This window comes from Meriones unguiculatus, chromosome 19, assembly GCF_030254825.1.
Source record: "Meriones unguiculatus strain TT.TT164.6M chromosome 19, Bangor_MerUng_6.1, whole genome shotgun sequence".
Taxonomy (NCBI): domain Eukaryota; kingdom Metazoa; phylum Chordata; class Mammalia; order Rodentia; family Muridae; genus Meriones; species Meriones unguiculatus.
This window is the reverse complement of record NC_083366.1, coordinates 16,748,478-16,771,044: the sequence shown is the minus strand read 5'-3', so window position 1 is coordinate 16,771,044 and position 22,567 is coordinate 16,748,478. Positions and strand designations below refer to the sequence as shown.

Sequence of the window (22,567 nt, the reverse complement as noted above, 5' to 3'; positions counted from 1 at the left end):
GGCTCATAACCCTCTATAATGAGATCTGGTGCCCTCTTCTGACATGCAGGCACACATGCAGGCAGAACACTGTATATAAATAATAAATAAATAAAATATAAAAAAAACAAAAAATAGGAATAAAATGTTTAAGATATGACAAAAATGTCATAAAATAAAATTAGCCAGAGAAAAGAAGACCCAAATACATCTATAATACTGGCTTTTCTTAAAGACAGGAAAATCACACCAAAAATCTTACAATAGAAGAAAGACCCAGGTAAGTAGGTAAAAGTTTATAGGGCAGAAATATTACTCACATCTTAAAATGTTTTCAAGTTAATGCATAAGACACAGAGAAACAAAAATAGCATAGCCCTACCTATCCATCCCCCCCCACACACACACAAGGAAAGGAAGCAAGCACACTCAGTCACCGAAGACTGGGTGATCTACATTCATAGCGATTCATTAATGAACGTTCCTAATGAGCCTCCCAAGCCAAGGCAGTGACAGAGAGAAAGGCAGTGAGATGAAAGATCAACAATGTCTCTGTGGGGTTCCTCCCAGAACCCTGAGCCAGCTCATGCTGTGGCGATTTTGTAACTGTGGTAGACAGACCTTCTGCCATTTTAAAGTCTGCTGCTAAATACAAGATAGACAGATAAAAACAAATGTGGTATGATTAAATGAAAAAGGGGCATCCTGGCTCAGAGCCAGAGCTGACTACATTTTAAATCCTGTCTCTTCTTTGCTCACCCTGGTGAGAGGTTACTTAACCTTATTAAACTCAGGTCCTTTGCCTGGTACATGTAAATGATAACTGTACAGAAAACACGAGTAAAATCTGCCTGGTGCTATAATTAAGTAAGAATTAAGTAAGACAATTCATGTAGAGCACTCCGACAATGCCCATAAAGTATTCAAACAAGGTCAACTCTTCTCAAGGTGACACAGGAAAGATGTTTTTAAAATACAGTAATATGATGTTTCAAATTAAAACCAACCAGATCCAAGGAGAGAGGGAATCAGAAAGTACATTCCAAAGTGCCTAGAAAACTCAATCTTCTTTTTTTCCCCCTCCCACACTTTCTGGTCCAACAAGACTTCCTGAACAACAAAAGCTATTTCTTTTTATTTCTCCTTTCAGGTCAGAAAAGGCTTTCATTTTGCTAAATCTCACAGAGATTAACAGTTCTGGACACTGCACCCTGTTTATCTCTGTGCTACTTAACAGCACACAGAGCTCTGCTCCAAGAAGGGACACACACGTCCTCAGGTGACAAACTCTATGGGGCTATATGTACTTAACATGCCAGCCTCCATCTAAATTAAATGAGGAAGTTCATAGTGATGTGTAGACAGAAGCATCAGCCCCTTTTATAAGTAGGACAAGAAAAGTGTGGTCAGAGGAAGACATGATCGTGAGGGGAATTTAATAGTAATTTTGTAGTGTCTGAAGGTACTGAATTGAATACCAAGCCTAGAAGCTCTAACTCTCATTTGTCTTGTTGTTACTGGGTTTACTAAACCACTACCTTACATTAACTAGTCATAGGATAACTTTATATAGAAAAATATATACATAACATATTAGGTTGGCAAGTATGCCCAAGTTTTTGTCTATACAGACCGGTGAACGTGGCCTTACTTGGAAACAGACTTTGAGGACACCATTAGCTTAGATAGGACCTACACTACAGTAAAACTTAAGTCCAGCCAGTACAGTGGTGGTGCACGCCTGTAATCCCAGCACTGGGGGAGGCAGAGGCAGGTGGATCTCTGTGATTTGGAGACCAGCCTCGTCTACCAAGCGAGTCCAGGACAGCCAAGGCTACAGAGAGAAACCCTGTCTCAAACCAATCAACCAAACAAACAAAAGCAAAACCCAAAACAAACAAACAAACTTGAGTCCAATGGCTACCATCCAAGAAGCTGGGCAGCCACCAGAAGCTGGCAGCCCATGAGTCTCCCTTCCCTGCAGCCTGAGGAGCAGCCATATCCCGTAGGAACACTAACTTCTGAACCCTACCCTCTAGAACTGTGACAGAATAGACTGCTGTGGTGTTTAGTCACCAGGTAACACCTTTCGGCACTAGCAGCCTGGAAATGAATATGGAACACAGATAAAAGCCCTCTGTATTCTCATTCTTGTCTGTGTTCGTTCATTAACCAGATACTACTGAGCACCTACTATGATTAGAGCTACTGGGTACACTGTTCTAGACTCAAGTTGTATATATGTTCTCTTAGGCATACTTTACTTTGAACACGGGCTCTAACCTCAACACTTAATATCTTATTAGTAGTCTAAACGAAGTTCAAGCTCTCATACTCGGAGACACAGATGTACTCCCTGTATTAAGTCTTGTATTCTCACAATCGAGTGACTCTCACACTGCTGTCTTTCCTCTGAGCACATACATGAAAAAGAAAACATCAAAAGGCATGAAAGTGCTTTTACAACTAGCTGGGTTTAAACTGATTCCACCCCCCACCCCCATGTGTTCTGCTGTAATTCGGTCTATTTAAATCTATTTTCTAAGGAACATGTTTTAAAAACTATAGATCTAAGAATTTTAAATGTAAAGTTCCTATTCTTTTCAAAGGTTAATATAAACTTAGGTTGAGAAAAAGTATGGCTGAAATGATAAGGAGGTATATTTAATCATTACATAATTTAAGGAAAGTGCTCATCACTCAACTAAAGGTTTAACTTTTAAATTCATAAATAATAAGATGGAAAACCAAAAGGTCTTGGGAACAGACTTTTCCTTACTCAGCCCTACTGAACAACCACAGACAGGCAGGTGCTAGAAAATGGAGAATGAGGTTCTGCTTGTATGTTCCCATAAACTCAAACATGATTCAAATCTCCTTGCTCAGAGAACAATCAAGTGTAAGTCAGTTTTCCTTATGAACATGCCCTGTCACTAGTGGATCACTATCAATGTCTAATGATACAGACAGCACTTTCACTGAAAATCTGAGTTAGAAGGCATTAACAAATCAAAATAGTAAGCAACAAAAGCTCAGAGGATCTTGATCTCAATACAATTTCACGTGACAGGAGAATATCATAGCACCTTCAAAATGAGGAATTGATTATTTTGGATTTTAATTTCAAAGTCATAGTTAGTTTAGATACTCACACTATAAAGGTCTCTTGTTTCTTCTTTCATTTTAGGGATCTCAAGAAGAAGAGCCCAAACTTCACCTCGGAGCTGGAGTGGAATTCCTTTGTAAATTCGTCTATGAAACTAGTTAAAAGAAAAGGAAACTGAAAAAGGTTACAAAACGACAAAAGCTTAGATCATCCCTTCCATTGGTCCAGTGAATATTTGTCAGTTTTTTTCAGGTATTTTGATTAGTCAATACAATTAGATTCCATCACTTCTGTTTTTTTAGACCCTAAAAAGGATGTAAACACATAAGGAAAACTAAAGAATTACCGAAAGAAAACACACTTGGTAAACGGTATGTCTGACTATTACAGAAGTGGCCCTTAAAGTCATAAGAGCACAACTATCAGCTTTGGTAAACTATACATGTCTTTCTTACACATTTCCTTATTACACACTACCTGCCTCCATACAGCTCGAAGGTAAGCCAAATAGCAGAAAGTGGCCTTGTGCCAAAAGCATCCTTGTGGAGTGCAAAAGGCATTGTACAACCCCTTTTCTAACACCATCTCCCTGGAGCTCCATCTCAGACTCAGTTAACTAAACTGCCCACCTTACCCTATATATCCCCTTTCTTAAATGTCAATAAACCTATCTGATGAGACAAAAGCATTTGGCAAATCTCCATCAAAGAAAGACAAAGAGCCCTCCTTACTCCTTCTCCAAATGTGTAGGGAATCAAGATCAGGTCCGCATACATGGTAGGCAAATGCTTGCTACCACTGGGCTCCATACCCAGCCCAAGATGTTGCTTTCCAAAGAAATTAGGCATCTAAGTAATCATTATCATCTGAGGTCCTGGAACTATGCATCGCAATTAGCCTAAGAATCTTAAGACTCAACAGATGTCCCTACCTTCTAATTACGTATTTCAAGTCCATTCAAATTAATATGCAAATTTATTAAGGTCATTATAATGTGGCATAATAACATTTTGAAATTTAAAAATGCATGTCCAAACAATGAAATGACTGATAAATTATGGCAGGAGCCCTTAAGAAGAATTTGGGATTTTACATATTTCTTTAGACTTTGCAACACTTGCATATATATAATAACGTAGCTAGGAGATGAAACCCAAGTATAAGCATTAAATACTTCTGTTTTTTACATAATTTATACACATAATCTAGAAGGCTATGTGTGTGTGTGATTGCAAGGGATTGGGTACATGTGTGCAGACACATGTTAGGCATGTGCATGCAAAGGCCAAATGATAATGGGTTAATCATAGTTCTTCAGGTACTATGTACTTTCACCTTTTTAAGCAAGGCCTCTACTGGTCTGGTTTTTGCCAAATAGGCTACACTGATTTACCAATAAGCTCCAGGGATTCACCTACTTGTACCTCCCCAAAACTGTGAGTGTAAGCATGTACCACCACACCACCACACCCAGCACCTTAAAGTAATTAGTAACAAGATCTTCAGTGTGATTGTGATCTGTCCCAATAAGACCAGGTGTGGAACTGTCTACTTGTAGCATCATGTGAGCGCAACAAAGTTTTGGGCTTTACAGCAGTTCCAATTTCAAAAGTTCTACAGGAAGAATGTTCAATCTATAACTTTATACCTAAGGGGGAAAAACCAAGTTGTCTTGGTTAAATTAAGAGAAAAAGTAGAAAAACTCTAGGAAGAAATTTGAAAGAAAGAAAAGAGAGAGAGGAAGGAAGGAAGGAAGGAAGGAAGGAAGGAAGGAAGGAAGGAAGGAAGGAAGGACAAACCCACCCGACGGTCACTAGGCTCTCCCAGAGCTAAATGTTAAAATGACCAAGAAAAGAATTGCTGACTTGTCAATATCCTCAGCCATTGTACCAACTAACCTTAGCTCTCACTAAGCATGTTCTATATACACAGGAAACCATTTAAAGCTAGGTGCTCTATATGCCATCAGTTTAGTTAGTGGTTAGCCAGCAAACCCTAGGGATTCTCCTGTCTTCGCTCCCCAGTGCTGAGATCACAGGCACATAGTACTGCACTGGGCTTTTACATAGAGCCTGAGAATCTGAACTCAGGTCAGATTTTATGCTGAACTCATATTTTATGCTGCAAGCACGTTACTTACTGGATCTCTCCCCACTTTTAAATAGTTGGTAACATTTTAGGCATATCATTGGGCAAGTTATTTATCTTCATGATTTACTTTCCATCTATGTATAGTTGAATTGTCGGCATGTGAAATCCACAAGGGTTCTAAAACTAGACCCCTCAGATGCTGAGGGGTGCCCATGCTTTGACCACTTACATAACTGACTTGCTATAGCTACACATTTTTCCTTTCACTTGTCAATTATTATATAAGCTTTAGAAATTTTGTAAAACATTAGGTATTACATCAAAGTAGTTTATTGACCAAACAGTAGTACATTTTCCATCTGTTGACCTTTCAATTAACACAGCATTATTAGCTTTTTTGTATGACAATCCTGTGATGCCTGTGATGGAAGCATGCATCTCACACCTACAAAAAAGCAAACACACAAAGCCCCTATCATTGGAGAAAAGCTGTCGCTGTGAGAACACGGGCAACATGACCAACATGGAAGCTTTCATGAAAGGTTCAGCTCTCTAAAACTCCAAATATTCCCCACCAGAATCATGTTTGTATTAAGACATTTTTTAATCTCTCTGAATTATTACTATGTAAGCAGGGACTCTGAATGAAGAGAAAACAGTCATCCCTCCCTTCCAAAGAAACAAAAATAAAATGTTACCTTTTTACACCAGTGCAATTTAAAACAATGTATGAATTGAAGGTGGTAATTCTTTTAGAAGGTGCATTCCATTCTTTCTCATACCAAATTGGACCATATATATCATCAAATGATTCTGCCACTATAGTTAGGGGAAGTGCTTTAAAATTATACATCAAAGAAATAGTTCTGCTAAAATACCTCTTAATGGGAATTGCATTAGCTAGATTTGCTGCCAGAGTAATAGCCTTACAGAAAAAAGTACTCATCTTTACAGAGATTGACTTACTTTAACAGATACATATGTACTGGAGAATAACATAAAGCTGTATAATTCTACAGATACCTTATTAGGCTGAATGTGACACTAAAGTGTAGGTGCAATGCTCAGAAATTTATCCTGTCATCATTGCTTGAGCAATCTTTCCACACAGGCGAAGAAGCTGTCAGGTGTAAGCCAATGTGAGGGCGGTGTGCTACTAAACAAGAGCATAGAAGCCACACCTAATTTCCCACTTTGAAGTGATTTCTTTTAAAAATATCTTGAGCTCTAAACCCAATGCTAAAACAAAGACTCAACAACACAAAATGAACTTACTTTGGTGTAAAATAAAATACAAGAGTGATTTTAAAATAAGGATATGTGGGATGCTCACAAAGAACAAAGCAATGACATTATCTGTATGAGACATCCCATAACTGAGAGATTTCCACAGTGACCATGCTTCCTCTGATGGCAGGACACAGTTCTCAGTAAAGGCTGAAGAGTCCTATAATAAAGAACCTTACTTGACTTTATTTAGCTCTGGTTTTCCCAATACCACAAAGCAGCCTTTCCTGGGCAAATAAGCAGTACTTCCCGTGGTTTATTTACTGAGGGAGCTTATTAACCCTCACAACAACTCTAAAACAGGCACTACTGTTGTCCCATGTTACAGTCATTAAGTGGCAGGCTAGAGTTTAAACCAGAATATTCTATGTAGCTTTACTTTACATTCTAGGCTGCTTCTATGTCAGACCTATTAAAACCCAAGGAACTGATGTTCTGCAAATTTCTTGTTATGTTGACATACAATTTATTTTCTTTTTAGGTTTTTCAAGACAGGGCTTCTTTATGTACCTTTGGCTGTCCTGGACTTGCTTTGTAGACCAGGCTGGCCTCGAACTCACAAAGGTCCACCTGCCTCTGCCTCCCTGAGTGTTGGAATGACAGGTGTGTGCCACTGCACCAGGCTCGACATACAATAATTTGTATTTATACAAGTGTGTACATGGAAGGTGTAATTTCGTGGGGAAAGGGTAAAGAAATACTAGTCAGTGAGATGACTCATCAGGTAGAGGCGCTGTGGCCAAGCCTGACAACCTAAGTTCAAAACCCAGCACACTCATATGGTAAAAGAGAACTAACTCTTGAAAGTTGACCTCAAAATGCACATGCAACATACACGTGCCCATACATACACACACACTAAATAAATGTAATTTTTAAAATTTAAAGAGTTAGGAAACAGAACCTAAAACTTTAAAGTTAGGTTAGCTATGTTTTGCTATAGGATTGTGTTTCCCTTTTAAAAACCTTGCATAGGCGGCTATGACTGGGCACTGTCTATATGCTAGGGTAGTGCTAGTTTCCCTGTGTTAGCCCATCAGACCCCCAGGCCTCCATCCCTTAAAAATAAGCACCAAAACACTGACCACACATGGAGGAACTATGTGTAGAACTACCTGTGCTAAGTGTGTAATGTTTACTCACATGAATGAGAGATGTCAGGGGTCTGCTAGCATAATTCCAAACCCATTTTCAAAGCATGAACACAATGTCATCTTCCATTTTCACTATGACTTGTGTGCTGATGGGAAAGAAGCTGCTACCACCGCACAAACCACGGCAATAGCACTCTCTGGATGATAGTATCACTGTACATTTTACTCAGGTCAGTTTCACGGAGGAACGTTCCTGACAGCACAGAAAACACTAACTGAATTAACTGTAAGCTCTTAGGCACAGGTTGTAGTCATATGCTGACTGATGAAACCAGAAGCCCTCCTGGAGCTTATACCACTCAAATACAACGGTGACCTCAAAAAAGTACTTCTGTAGATGTCTGAATGACAAGTGGCACCAACTGCTTGATCTCAGAGAGAGCTATAAAACTTGAAAGAACAACTAACTTCCCACAGTTTTACGGCTGTTCAGATTTGGGGCCATAACTGGCAGGCATTTTCTCACAATAAATACACTGAGGCTCTGACTTGAAGGAAAATTGTTGGCACAGTGTTGGCCTTTCAAGCAAAAATTAAACTTGGAAAAGCTTACTATGGCATTAGTATGGCCATCTAGGGACAACTTTATTTATGTGGGTTTTAGGGATCCAACTCAGGTCACCAGGCTTGCACAAGCACCTTGCGCCATCTCAGCGGCCAAGGGCTGTGAGTGATGTTAAAGGACTTGAGTTTAATTTTTGTTTGGCTCCCCTCTTGCAACCCTCTACATGGTTTAAAACTTAGTGTGAACTCAATGCACAGCAAAATGAGGATTTCTGGAAGCTTTTGGAAAGAACACTGCTCCTGCTTTCAGGAAAGCCTTCAGAAGCCAACCCTTTCTCTTCCCGAGCAAAATGACTGTGGGTGTGAAGCCTGCAACTGCGGCAGGGAGGCAGTGATTCTGATCCTAAAGGGAGGCCAGAGTGGATGCAGAGGACACAGGGACACAGAGGACCTAAGGGGAACTGAACCCCTGGACCACCCAGCACAGCTCTGACTGCGCGAACCACTCTCAACTGGGGATTCTATTATTTCCAACATGAAGATTTCTAAGATAAAACATTATGCCTCATTAAACTAAAATTTCAAAAAAATTGAATATAAACATTGGAATATTTGAAGAAAAATTCTTACAGTGAAAATCCGCAGATGAAAATAACATTATTTTAAATTACCTTCTCAGTATTCTTGTATTTTTCCCATCCTTTCAGCATTTTCAGCCATTTGGGAGTTCTTTCAATTTCCAGTTGCTTTTGCTAAAATAAAATTCAAATCTAATGTTATTTTTTGAAGCTTCTTTACTTATAAATCACAACCTAACAAAACCAAAGAAATTGTTTTTTGAATTACACTACAGCAAAGAGGAAATGCCCTGGCTAACTTGCTTCTAAGTTGGATAAGCTGAGACTAGCATCAACCACAGTGGAAAGCTGACATTATGAATCATACATAACACTTCATGTGAGTAAGAAGACAGCGAGGAGGCTCGTTTGTAGTTTCTAATACTTTAAAGACGATCACCGAAAATCCTATGCATAATAAAAAATGTTTTAAAAGAAAAATCTGAAGTATTTTGCAAAGCAACAAAAAACTACAACCTTCAATTCTCTTTTATCTAATTTTAGTAAATTCTAGCATATTACTGTTTTGGATGGCTAAGTTGGATTTTTTTTTTTTAAGAGTTCACTTTAGTTCCCATGTGATTAATACATAACTAGCTCCATGGCAGAGAAACAATACACAAAAATAAGTCACAGTTGTCACCCTGAGGTTCCTCGTGTGCTGGCGTGGACAGACTCAATTCAGTGGCAGGGACTGACATGAAACAAGGCTAGTGGCAAGGTCCCATGAAAAAACAGTCAAAGGCCTACTTAAGGAGCCCAAAGATTGTTATGGAATTTACCTGGTGCCAGGTGAACACATGTGTTTCTCATGCCATTCAGCACTTTAGGGAGCTGACAGAAGTTCCAAATAGTTTTAGGAAGGAAGAAACAAGGCTGCTGTGGTGAGTTAAGAGTGTTGTATGTCGAGACTGAGATCCATGATAGAGCTAAGCACTGAGGCAAGTTACCCACAGAAAATGCTTTGTTCCTTTCTTTTTGTGTTTCCAGGGGGAGAAATACTTTTTCCCTGAGTATTTGGGCCTAGGAATGTAAGAAATATGTGATAAAAATGAAAAGAGAAAACTACCCAGGAAAGGCAACAGCTCTGCAGGCTTATCTTACACTCTAGGATGTACGCTCCCTGAGTCTCTGAGGCAGGTCTGCAGTGAGGAGGCAAAGAGCTTAGGGGACAAGTCTAGGAAGAGCACAGGCATTCAGAGCAGGCAGGTGTGCTCTCCCTGTGCTCTGCACTCACTCCTCTTGTCTCCAGCTGCCAGCCTGTATTCTTTCTAACACAGGCAATCATATTTCCTGGATGAAAAACATGGCTCTTTACTGACTGGCCTCAATCCAGCCTCAAACAAGCAGGCAGTAGTTGGCAGATGGCACACACCCACCACCAATAATTTTAGACCTGAAAGCATAAATCCCCAAGGAAAATCCTGAATTTAGGAAAAAGATTCTCACCAATGAGAATGTTTTTATAGAATTTACCTTTAGGTATGTTCATAAAATTCTGTAATTCTAACTCTTTAAAGTTTTTTATGAGTTTTTATAATAAAAGCTGATCACTTGTGAGAAAAAGAACGTTAGTTCCCAGTTTTTCAAAATGCTTAAACATAGTCTTTATTATATTATTAGTGATAAAATAATACAGATGGTTCTAGAAATACATTTAATTTTAAAACTCAGTGGGGCACTGAAGTCTAATTAATGTTTTGCTAAATGTGACTTTAGAGAAGGCCAAACTGTGAAAAACTAGAGACTGCTCTAAGTTGCCATTTGCTGTGTTTTTCTTACTCTATATCCCTCCTTTGACTGTTTGAAGCACAATCCCCTTCTCTACCAACAGGAAAATACCCAAGTGATCAAAGCCAGGGCAAGAGCTTCACGCACTTAGACAGAGCAGCCCTGTGGGACCCAGAGGCTCTTGCTAACTTTCACTCTCACTACTATGAATTACCAATATACCACTTTAGGAAGTAGTTATCCTTTTCTTAACATACATTTTGTATATTAATGTTTGTCATAGATTAGATTAATTTAAATGGTATGCATCCTAAAAGAATTAGACATATACATGCTATTTTAAGAACCACTAAGCATAATTTCTTTCTTCTACACATATAAGAAATTATATGTATATCTTATATGTATAAGGTATATTTTTATCTCCTAGTGTGGGACTTTAAACTTATATATTACTTGAGCTTACGTTCTGACTCTGCAATACTATCATTTCAACTATACCAGACTTGAATGCACATCAAAGTAACCCTCTCCATACTAGTCAGTAATTGATAGCTTAAAGCTATTTTCTTACCAAATATACTAAAGCTGACTATTCTACAAAGTATTTTAAATAAATAACTGAAACCATATATGACAACTGTGAACTTAAGTGCCCTAGAAAAACAGGCTACAGATCATCAGTCGGTCATAGATTCATTTACACCAAAATAAAAGTAGAATACAACAGTGTAACAGGATTTCTACCTGAGATTTTGACAGTTTCAACTCAAATCTGCCTGTCCTGAATTGCTGGCTATTCCAAACACATAATCTATTTCCATGACTCTGACCAAGGTCTGCCATTTGTCTGCTTGTAGTGCTTTTCCTTGCCATCTGTGATGGCTGATACTTACAGTCAACTTGACAGGATATACAATCACATAGAGAGTATAACGCAGAGGAAATTTCTAGAATGGGTTAATTGAGGTTGGCTGGGGTCTAATTCTCGACATAAAAGTGACCCGAGGCCCAGGATTCACCTCTGCTTCCTGTGGATGCCACGTGACCAGATGTTTCACACCCCTGCCACCATGACTCCCTGCCTTGATGGACTATACCCTTTCTTTGAGTTGCTTTTGTGAAAGCAATGAGAAAAGCAACTAATACATTCACCTGGCAATATCTTATGTTTAAATGTCCAATGTCTGCAGCCTCTCTCAGATGCCTCCATGTTCAAGCTAATTCAACTATTCCCTCAGTACTCAATGGCACTGGCTTAGTCAGAGTTGCTTCTTCCTACCAGTTTTCCTTGGGGCAAATCACTTGATTCTTCTTTACCTCAGTTCTCCATCCTAGAGAATGAGAACTACTACAATTATTATGCATTCAACACATGTACTCCAGCTGCCTACATGCTCAAATCACATGAGGAAAGTATTAACTCCTTGGCCACAAGGACCGTAGCATATCAGTTTAAATCAATACATTAACAGTTTCTATAAGGAGGACAGACAGGCAGCAATGTGAAACAATTAATAGCATCCTGTAGCTCCCAAGTAGAGAGGCAAAGAGGATGAATATGAATTGTTGCTTTAGGCAGGAGCTTCAAAACTGTAGTAGAGAAACAGCCAGAAGAAATTATAGCAATTCCCATACATAGCACACTGAAGAGTGTCATTCCATCATGTTGGCTGATAGTTTCCAAAGTGTGACAGAAGGCAGAACTGCTGATATGAGGAGCCTATACAACATGGATTCTGTTGGCTTACATTTTACTTTAAATATCTTACTTTTCTTAATTTTCATTTAAAAATATTTCAAACCTACATGAAAACTAAAACAAAGCTACATCATATGTTTCTACATGTGTCATGAAAATCTAATAAGTATTAATCTTTTGCCAGATTTTATTTATTTCCTTTGGGGAGTTTTCTGGCTAACCCATTAGAAAAATCACAGATTTAAACACATCATTTCTAAGTATTTCCAAGGATGTAGCCCTTTAAGAAAAAAAAAAAAAAAACCCCACCTTAATCATTAAACCATTCTTATATCCAATAAATTTCAAATTCAATCATTATCTTTTCATAGCCTATACACTAAATTTTCTATTTGTCTCCCAAATGGTACTTTGGTATGTGTATGTATGTCAAGTACACACACACATGCGCATACACAAGAGGAGAGAGAGAAAGAGCAAGCAAGAGAAAGACAGAGCGCATTTGTGGTGATGTTGAAGATTGAATTCAGGCCTCACACACAACCACAAAGGAGGCAGTCGCACTCGAGGAGAGCATGGAGGCCCTGAGCCTCTGCTCCTCCCTCCATGCATACACACTCCATTTGGTGCTCCTGGTTAGGACTGTTTTTAGCAAATGGGTCTAGTAAGCCCAGCATCTGAGTTCTGTGAGCTGCTCTAGCAAGAAGCCCAAGCACATCATATGACCCTGTGATTCATACATCACAGGTTAAAATCATCTGGGCTCTCAATCTGCATTAGCAAGGGAGGAGTCTGGTGAGAACAGGGCTACAGGTCTGTAACGCCTGTCCACTGGAGGAACTGCTTGCTTATGGGGAGAAACTCAAACATCTGAGGTGCTCCATACTATGTTAACTAGGAGAGGAATACAAAGTTTGCTCCCCCCACCCCATGTCATCCAGTAAGGGCAAGTGCGTAAAGTTGCTAGGAGTCGCCCATGCCTAGATCTCACCAGCAGAGGTCAGGAGAGGATAAGAAGTAGAGGAAACCTTTGGAATGTATGGTCACTTATTAAGACTCGAGGCTATGTAAAAGGAAGGTAGACTTTTTAGAAGAAATAAAAGAGACTGATAAAGCTCAGGGGTAAACCTCTGGCCCACCATGAAGCCTGACAACTGGAGCTTGATCATCAGGACTCACACGGTGGAAGCAGAGTACCAACCACTGTAAGCTGTCCTCTGACCTACATGTGACATATGTGCATACAGGAACATGTGTACACATATAAATAAATATAATAAAATAAAAACAAAAGGTTCTCATAATTTATATATTATGCAAAATAATTGCACTGCATTACATAGCTTTATCTATGAAAATTCATAGTTTTATGTAACCTTTCCTCTTTATTAAAAACATCAATAAGCTCAAGGAAATAACATAATCCATTATTAATATTGTTCTCTACAGGATAAATATAATGAGTGTGTTTGTTTATTGGTTTAAGTGCCTGTTTGGGGGAACCCAAATCATTTTTCAAACACCACATTAATCCTTTTATGAGGGAGGATTACATCCCTATTTTAAATGGAGATGGCTTCCTAAATAACTCAGGGGCAGAGCTAGAACTGAAGACATGATTACTTGGCAAGACAGACATCAGGACACTATATTCCTAAGCACCAAGAGGGTAAACTTCAACAAGGCAATCATTTCTCTTGATCTAACTCAGTGAAAAAACTACAGAAAAACTGTTATTACTTGTCTAGAAATGATAGAGCTTAGCCACTATGTATAGGCAGATACTATAGAATGCTAGTTTCTACTCAGACTACTTTGCATGAGTCTAAGTACATGTATGTACATGTGATATATATCGGACCATGGACCTGGTGAAATAACTTAACAGGTAGAGTTTGAGCCAACTGTTGCCAAACCCAACTTCAATCCCCAGTATCTACCTGTTGCAAGGAGAGAACCAACTTCCACATGTGTGCTGTGAATACACATACCACACACACACACACACACACACACACACACACACACACACACGCAAGCATGCACACATACAAGGGCATATTCACAAAAAATATTAAAGGCGGCCATAAACAAGTGAAATGTGTGAAAAAGCTCTGAGGAAGAAACTACCTCAGAACCATCTCTTACCCCAGTAATGGGTTGACAAGTAAATAGACAAATAGGTTCTCATTTTAATAGTTGTTTTTTGGTGGTTTTTTTGTTTTTGTTTTTTTAAGATTGGGAGGATTTCACAGTGTAGCCCTGATAGCCTGAAGCTCTCTAAGATTAGGCTGGTCTCAAACTATAAAGTTCTATCTGCCTTTGCCTCTCAAGTGCTGAGATTAAAGGTGTGTATCACCACACTCAGCATTTTAAATAAATCATTAAGGCATACACAGATTAATTTTAATGATTCCCTAGTATATTAAGACTTTAAACAGGAAATTAATTAATTAATTAATTCTATGCATGCTTGCACTGGGTAAGAATCTTATGATACAGCTCAGTCTTATAAAAAATTAGCCAACTTAATTTTCAAGCATGTACCTTCTGATAATCTGCCTTACATTTCTTCTTTACTGGCACACTTCATGACTTTTCTAATTACTGGCTTGAAGAGTCTGAGGGAGGCTTTCTCAACCAAAAAATTACAAATAGTGAAGGAGGAGTTGGAGAGAGAAGTCAATACTAAATTAATACATTTTTATTTTGCCAAATCAGCCTAGCCTTTGTTTACAACAAAACAAAACAATCTGATTCTTTCATCCCTAATCTTTCAAATTCGGGACACTCCAGCAGCTTAGTCAATAGATCTGATGCTAGAAAGAAGGTGGAGTGTGGCTCATACAGATCACAACCTAGTGGGAGAAAGACAAAATAAAAAATCTTCAAAATAGCTAACATACAATGGTGTCGTGTACAATACAGAAATAAGAAGATAATTAACACCAGAGCAGAGAAGTTCCCAATTTTAGGTTAGAAGCCAGTAGGAAAGCCCTGACGAGGGACTCTGGCCCACCCTCACACCAACAGCTGAATGAAAGGAGGTAGCACAAGGGCAGAGGGAGACTGCGCAATGCTTTGAGGACTATTCTCAGCAAGTGTGTTTACAGCGATGGGACAGGGAAGATGCAGTGAGGCTCTGATCAGAAAGTGACATGCTCTTAACTTGTTTTAACAAGATCATTCTAATTGTTTGTTGGACAGGTAAGACTGAGAGAAAAGGACAAGGACTTCCAGGAAAGAGGTAAGAAGACAAGAAGCTCCAGAAGAGAGTACAGAGGAACAGAAGTAGAGATGACAGCCAACAAGTCCGAGTACCCCTGAAGGCAGAGCTCCTAGCATTGGCTGGGATAAGATGAGGGTCTGAAGGGAGTCAGAGACAACCCAGAAGACATGGACTGAAGTCCAAAAGAAGGAGCTCCTGCTCACTGTGATGGGGTCATTTGTCTACAGGCTGATCTGAGGACCAGTATTTCTAGGCCAAGGAAAAGATCAAAATTCAAAATCTGGAGTGTGGCCCTAAGGAAAGAAGGGAAGAGGAGGAGGCAGGAAAGCGGGGAGGGACAAGTGAAACTACTATGAAGTAGAGATCTGTAATGGTTACAATAACATTTGAGCTGAAGATGGGAAGATGGGGGTAGGATAGGAAATCCTGTGGTGATTATCAGAGGGTCAGATGATTGGTAAAGCACAAGAAGTGACTGTCATAGGCAGGAACAAATCCACTTAAAACAGCCTGATACAGTTCGCCTACGGAAAAACTCACAAGATGGCCGTCATCACCACATCTTCCTTCTCATTCACTTTCTTCTCAGGCACTCCTTCTCAGGCACAGAACCTGCCTTCCTGCCCACCAGCTTACACCTCGTTTCAGCAACACTAAAGGCCCTGAGGGCCAACCATCTCCCAGCTCTGGTCTCAAGTGACTTTCCTCTAGTCACAGACAGAAAAGATGCTCTCCTCAGTCCTGGAATTCTAAGCAGTAGCCAGTCCAGGGCAGGGCGCCCTTTTGTTAGACATAGCTGTCAAAAGTCCTCTGTCAAAGCTCCTAGGCAATGATGTTGCCAGAGAACCCAGGGGTCTTTCACCGACAGGAGGTGGTGTTCTTATATGCCAAAGAACAATTCTCTTTACTTCCTAAGGTTTTGCGATAGTTTTGATTTCCAGAAAAATTTGCTCTAAGAAATTTTCCTAGAATTTTTTTTAATTATAATTGCAATTTCACCTGCATTGTCTGAAGCTCAGACCCCTTTCCCAGTAGAATACACACAAACAAAATACCTTCATTTCCATTCTGTAATTCATTTTGGAAAAAAAAAATGGAAGGAGTAAGGAGATTCTGAGAAATTGACTCTTTCAATCCCTACCTCTCATGTACACCTGGACATAGAAGGAGTTCCTTTCTAAAAGGAGTGAAGAAATGTTTGAGAAAAGCTGACTTCTATGTCACTTGAGTCCTTAAATGCTAAAGCAGGTACCTGCACTGCTTTAGTCATTACTTGTGGGGAGTTGGATAAACTCTCATGGATAGTTATTTTCTCAGGACTACTGTCTAAAGTGGCGCTTTACTGTCCAGAGGAACATGAGGATCACTTAGGATGCTTTACTCCTAATGCTCTTCCCTTACATTAGTATAGCTGTCCAGCCTCATCAGAGGTTTCTTTATACAGCGGAAGGTAAATACTACAGAGAGTCACAACTGTTCAAGGTGTAGAGCACAGGAGATGGTTCCCTAAATGGAATATCAATACCACCATCCTCTCCACCAATGATCACAAAGAAACTGTTTGCTAACACAGCAGGGCAGTTGTACACATGCGCTCACAGCAATTGTGACAGCATGCATAAGATCTTCATAGGTCAAGCAGACAAAGTCCCAGCATGGAAAAAGAGGTGGCAAGAAGCCACACCCAGCTGCTGGCTAAGAAGCTACTGGTAGCTGAGAGCTGTTGGAAGAGGGAGACAGTTTTCTTTAAGGGCTGACCACCTTGCAGTAAAGGCCACACATCCAAGAGTATCCAAGGGCAGCAAAAACGGTACTTGATGGGTTTAAAAACAAAAAGGACACAAAGCTGAGTGGGTAGGGAAGAAGGATGGGAGGAAGAAATGATCAAAACACAGTGTGGACTTTTCAAAGAACTAACAAAAAATGAGAAAGAAAAAGATAAACCAAACAAAAAACATTTATGACACACAAACATCCACGATATGGATGTATGTATGTATGTATGGATGGATGGATGGATAGATGGATGGATGATAGGTAGATGGATAAATGGAAAAGAGAAAATTCCTTCCAGACAGGCTGTCTGTAAAGCCTGAAGTGGGGGCTGAGCATTTTAGAATGCTGACCTTTTCCTTTCTTTTCAAGAAAGATAGAAATCTCATAACCCCTCCTAAACTCATTGCACATTTATTGTAATTACTTCTTAAGAGTGATACAATTATGATCATATGCTAACAATGCCAGCAGCATATAATACAGCACTCAAAAATCACAAAAGCAGATTCTATTCCTCTCAAGACAACTCATCAGTAACCACAGATAAACAAAGAACCTCACTTACCCGGTCCGCAGCTGCATTATGACATGGGAGCTCCTCCTCACTGCAGAGAATAACAACATACACACATGAAATGGTTGAGTCAGAGCAGACTTTTACCGACTGTATCCTACAGGCATGTATCATATGAAATATCTGTCACTACAAGAGATGCATGTTTCATGCTTCCATTTCACCTAAATGAACAGAAAATATCTTGTCTATGAACACAACATCCCTCAACTTCGAACACTGTAGTCACTCTCCTAGTGAGCACTTTAAAGTCTGTCTCATTAGCCAGTCATGTAGCCAGAAGCGGCCATATTGAACATTTCTAGCATGGCAGAAAGTTCTGTTGGAGAACACTGCCCTAGACCAAGGTTCAGCAGCTCCCACCACAATAAACAGTAAATGTTTTAGGGTTTGTGAATCACATACTCTTTCTCACAACTACTTGTGAGACTTGGACTCTCGTGTGATATTGTGATAATGCTCACAAATGACAGATACACTAAGATCCATAGAACTTGTACAAACCCAAGCTAGATTTGGCCTTGGCACTTACGTCATTCTGACACCCTGTGCCCTAGACCATCACCTTCACTCTTGGATACAACTATTGCCTAAAATAAAATTACTGTATAAAATTATCATAAATTAAAAAAACTGGAGCCAAACCTGGCGGAAGAGGACTGAAATACCAACTAATTAAGAGACTAAGTAGAAGAAAAGTATCAAACTCAAAAACTGCCTGGGTATCAGTGAGTTCAAAGCCTGCCTGAACAACTTAGTCAGACCCTGTCTTGAAATAAAAAGGTAAAATGAGAATTGGGAGACCAGGAGAGCTGGTTCAGTTGAGTTCCTGAGTTCAATGCTTAGCAACTGCACACACACACACACAAAGGCACGGTGGCACTCACTGGGAAGGCAGAGACAGATTCTGGGGCTCACTGGCCAGTCAGCCTCATCTAACTGCAAGTCCCAAGATCCAACGAGAAACCTATAGCAATAGGAAAAAATCAGGCTTGGTGGCTTGAGAAACATCTAGGGTTGACCTTTGGCCAGACCTTGGAGTAGATCAGTATTCTGTGAGGACTGAAACAGCTGTCAGCTTCCAAGGCCAGCCTGGTTGTCTAAGAAAGGGTAAAGAAGTGCTTTTAAGGCTGGTGCTCTTTTCTGTACTTACTACACTCCTAAGTATTCACAAGGAAAAGGCAGTCTGCTGTCAGTGTTTTATGGGATCGAATTGGAAATTTAGCAATGTTGTAATGTGTGTTTTTAATGCCCAGTTTTAAAATGCTCCTTGGGGCTGGAGAGATGGCTCAGTGGTTAAGAGCACTGGTAGTTCTTCAAAAGGTCCTGAGTTCAATTCCCAGCAGCCACATGGTGGCTTGCAACCATCTATAATGAGATCTGGTGCCCCTTCTGGCATGCAGGCAGAATATACAGAATACTGTATAAATGATAAATAAATAAACCTTAAAAAAAGAAAAACCAACCAAACAAAAATAAAATAAAATGCTTCTGAAAATATTAGCTTTCAATGGACTTGTGAATTAAAAGGAAAATACCATTTTTAATCTGCAAAATAAAGAAAACTCTGCTGTCAAAACTTTAATAGTATTTCTTTTTTTAATTAAAAAAGAACAAAGCCATTTCTGTGGTTCATGTATGCTATTACTTCAAATGTTAAAATATCCTGGGACTCTTCTATTAACTGTCAGTAATAAAGCATTGCATATAAACAAGACTGATTTTGGCAGCTTTCTCAATGGTATGAATGTTTTGGCAACAATACGTGTATATTCTTGCTTCTGTGTACTCTTGAGATCAAGTGTCACCACTCTTAAAGAACATGACATGTTATTATTCAAGAGCCTAGCATTTTCTTTGTCATTCTTTGCTTCTCTAAAGAGTCCTTAGATGAACCATTTAGCCATAGCAATGGAATTGACAAAAGTGGACCCAAAAGAGAATTGAGAGAAACCCCAAATCCCTCTTTTCATAGATATGAAAATCAACATTTTTATTTAGTCACTTAGCCTAACACAAAAATGCCCACTACAACACAACCCAGCATATTTAAATGACAGCTATTGCTGGAGTGTACACAGAAAAAAGATAGAGGCCAAGAATGCAGTTCTCAGAAACACAGAAATTCTAAGGCCTGAATAGTCTTCAGACCTCACAGATGGATGACAGAGCAAGACTGGGTGCTCTTCTATCTTACACCTAAAACTTCCCCAAAGAACGTGCTGTGTGCACACTCATCTCCACAGGCCTTGCCCTCCTCAAATCTCTGTGCTGCCATATGCTAAGGCTCACAGCTATCTGAGAGTCAAGGTTTTCAGTGAGTGCAGCCAAACAGATGTGGACTAGAAGGCGTGTCTGCTTATGCTAATAACCTGTATCTTTTACTTTTCTTTCTTTCTTTACCACCCCCCCCAACCCCACCAAGAAAAAAATTTCTCTGTCCTGGAATTCACTCTGTAGACCAGAGAGCTGCCTGACTCTGCCTCCCAAATGTTGGGATTGAAGATCACACTGGCTCCAATAATCTATATCTAACTAACTAAATCTCCTTCAAGCAGAAGAGGGGGAAAAGCACAGTCTGGAATACACAGATGAGTAGTTCTTCAGGTCATCGAACCATGGCCCATGGGTCAAATCCTGTTTGGTGTCTACTTTAGTAAATAAAGTTTTAATTGAACACTGCTGTTCTTACTCACTTAGATATCATCTGGGGTTTTTTTTCCCCCCCTCCTCAATATACCAGTAGAGCTGAGTCATTGTGACAAAGATACATGGTCCACAAATGCAGAAAACATTATCTGGCTCTTAGTAAGAAATGACTCCTAGCTCTCCTTTGCTTTAGGACCTAACTGGACTTGCAGGCCCAAGCTCTTCAGAGACAACACTCAGCTGACAAGCAGTCCCTCCATTTTAGCAGTAAGTAAGAACAGCTGGGATAAGACGAAAGACAAAGACTTCAGCTGACATGTTTTCATCTGGATCAGGCTGTAAATGCACTGCTAAGTATGTGTTTGTGAATTGTTGGGAAACAACAATTCAGAGTATTTCTTTAAATGTCAAACATTCACTTGGAAACCTACTTGTTAAAATAGTTAAAATCAGTTAAGTTTAGAATATTGATTATGGTTCATTTTTGTTTTTGAAGAAAATTTTATCCAAGTTTAGATTCAAACTAGTTAAAATTTGCATATAAAACTGGTAAAAAGAGTTCTCAAATCTTTTAATCACAATAAATAATCTAGAAAACAGGAGCACCTTTATTTACTCTGTATCTTACAGATCTATAAAGGCATGGGAAGCCACAGACTGACTCCACTACATTTTATAAATATACAAACGTGCGTAAGTAGTTGAATATCTGATGCATACTGTTAATTTGATTGCCTCTATTTTTGGCACAGTTTCCTTTTAATTCTCCTATTAGAAACTTGTGACCTAAAAGTATTATTTACCATTATCCAAATACCAGGCATTATTTTGTCCAAAAGAGCTGTGGTGGCTAGTTTTGATTAAAACATTTAAAGTTCTCCAACCGCTTAAGCAAGCCCAACTTTTCCAGCAGCTGTAACTCCATCACAGGCAAGTTTGGCAACAGCTTTTATACTTATCGTGAACTCTGTTAGCAAACCAAGTTAATTCTATACCATGTTAATTATTGCCATTTCTTTATACATTTCAACAAAGAACTTAAGTTTTTAATACTGTATCTAGAGAAGAACTTAGCAATCTCCAAAAGGCTAAAAGGTTGTTCTTTTTATTGTATTATATGTATTGACAATGAATTTAAAATCTAATTACAATTGCAGCAGCTATCAAAATTTACACATAGCAAAGATAAAGAGAGGTGCTCTTTTGATCAAGGTGGGACAAAAAGTAATATCTAGATGCTTACACCAAGAACTTTATCTAATAGTATGATAAGTCCCATCTACTTTGGCAAGCAATAAAAGCCACCAGCAACAAACTGAGGAAAGAGTAGACATTTTTAACAAAAATCAGTTAATAAAGCCTAGCATGACACTGGAATCCACTTCTCTGTTGCATTATTTTCTTTCTTTTTGTTTGTTTCTAAAATTCTTTTTTAATTTTAATTTATTTATTTAATTAGTTTTATTTTTTCCTTCATAATTTATTCATTTTATATCCTGATTAAAGCCACCCCTCTCTTCCTCCAATCCCCTTTCTCTAGTCTGCTAAAAGGGGGATTCTCCATTACTGCCCATAGCTTGTTAAGTCTCATCAGGACTGCCTGGATCCTCTTCTTCTGTGGCCCAGCAAGGCTGTATCACCAGAAGCGAGTGATCAAAGAGCAGTCAACTGAGTTCACGACATAGGCATCCCCTGCTTCCCTTACTCAGAAGTCCACATGAAAACTGAGCTGCCAATCGGCCACATCTGAACAGGGGTCTAGGTCCTCTCCATGCATGGTCCTTGGTTGGTGCAGCAGTCTCTGCAGGACCACCTGGGTTCAGATCTTTTAGCTTTGTTGGTCTCCTGTCCCCCCTCCATGTCCCTCTATCTCCACCTCTCTCTTCTTCCATAAGACTCCCTGCACTCTGCCCAAAGTTTGGCTGAACCTCAGCATCTGCTTCAATTCCCTGTTGGGTGAAGTCTTTTAGAGGAATGATACCAAGAGCTAGTTCTTTGAGAAAAAAATCAACAAGATAGACAACCCCTTAGACAAATGAACTAAAAGGCAGAGAGATGCCATCCAAATTAAAAAAAAAAAAAAAAATCAGAAATGAAAAGGGACACATAAAAACAGACATTGAGGAAATCCAAACAACCATTAGGTCTTACTTCAAAAGCCTATATGC

The 22,567-nt window shown here is 39.3% G+C and overlaps 1 protein-coding gene across 6 annotated transcripts in view; it reads right to left on the bottom strand.

Annotated features, from left to right (window-relative positions):
* The window catches only part of Usp6nl (USP6 N-terminal like), a 130,960-nt gene that overhangs the window by 28,356 nt on the left and 80,037 nt on the right, over positions 1 to 22,567 (bottom strand). For 5 of the 6 annotated variants that reach the window (XM_060372623.1, XM_060372622.1, XM_060372625.1 and 2 more), the window contains 3 exons: positions 17,742 to 17,781; positions 8,793 to 8,873; positions 3,132 to 3,239 (listed from right to left, as the gene is read on the bottom strand). In XM_060372623.1, the coding sequence (XP_060228606.1) occupies positions 3,132 to 3,239; positions 8,793 to 8,873; positions 17,742 to 17,781 (229 nt within the window). The remainder of the gene's footprint in view (positions 1 to 3,131; positions 3,240 to 8,792; positions 8,874 to 17,741; positions 17,782 to 22,567) is intronic. The other variant, XM_060372627.1, reaches the window with a different exon arrangement.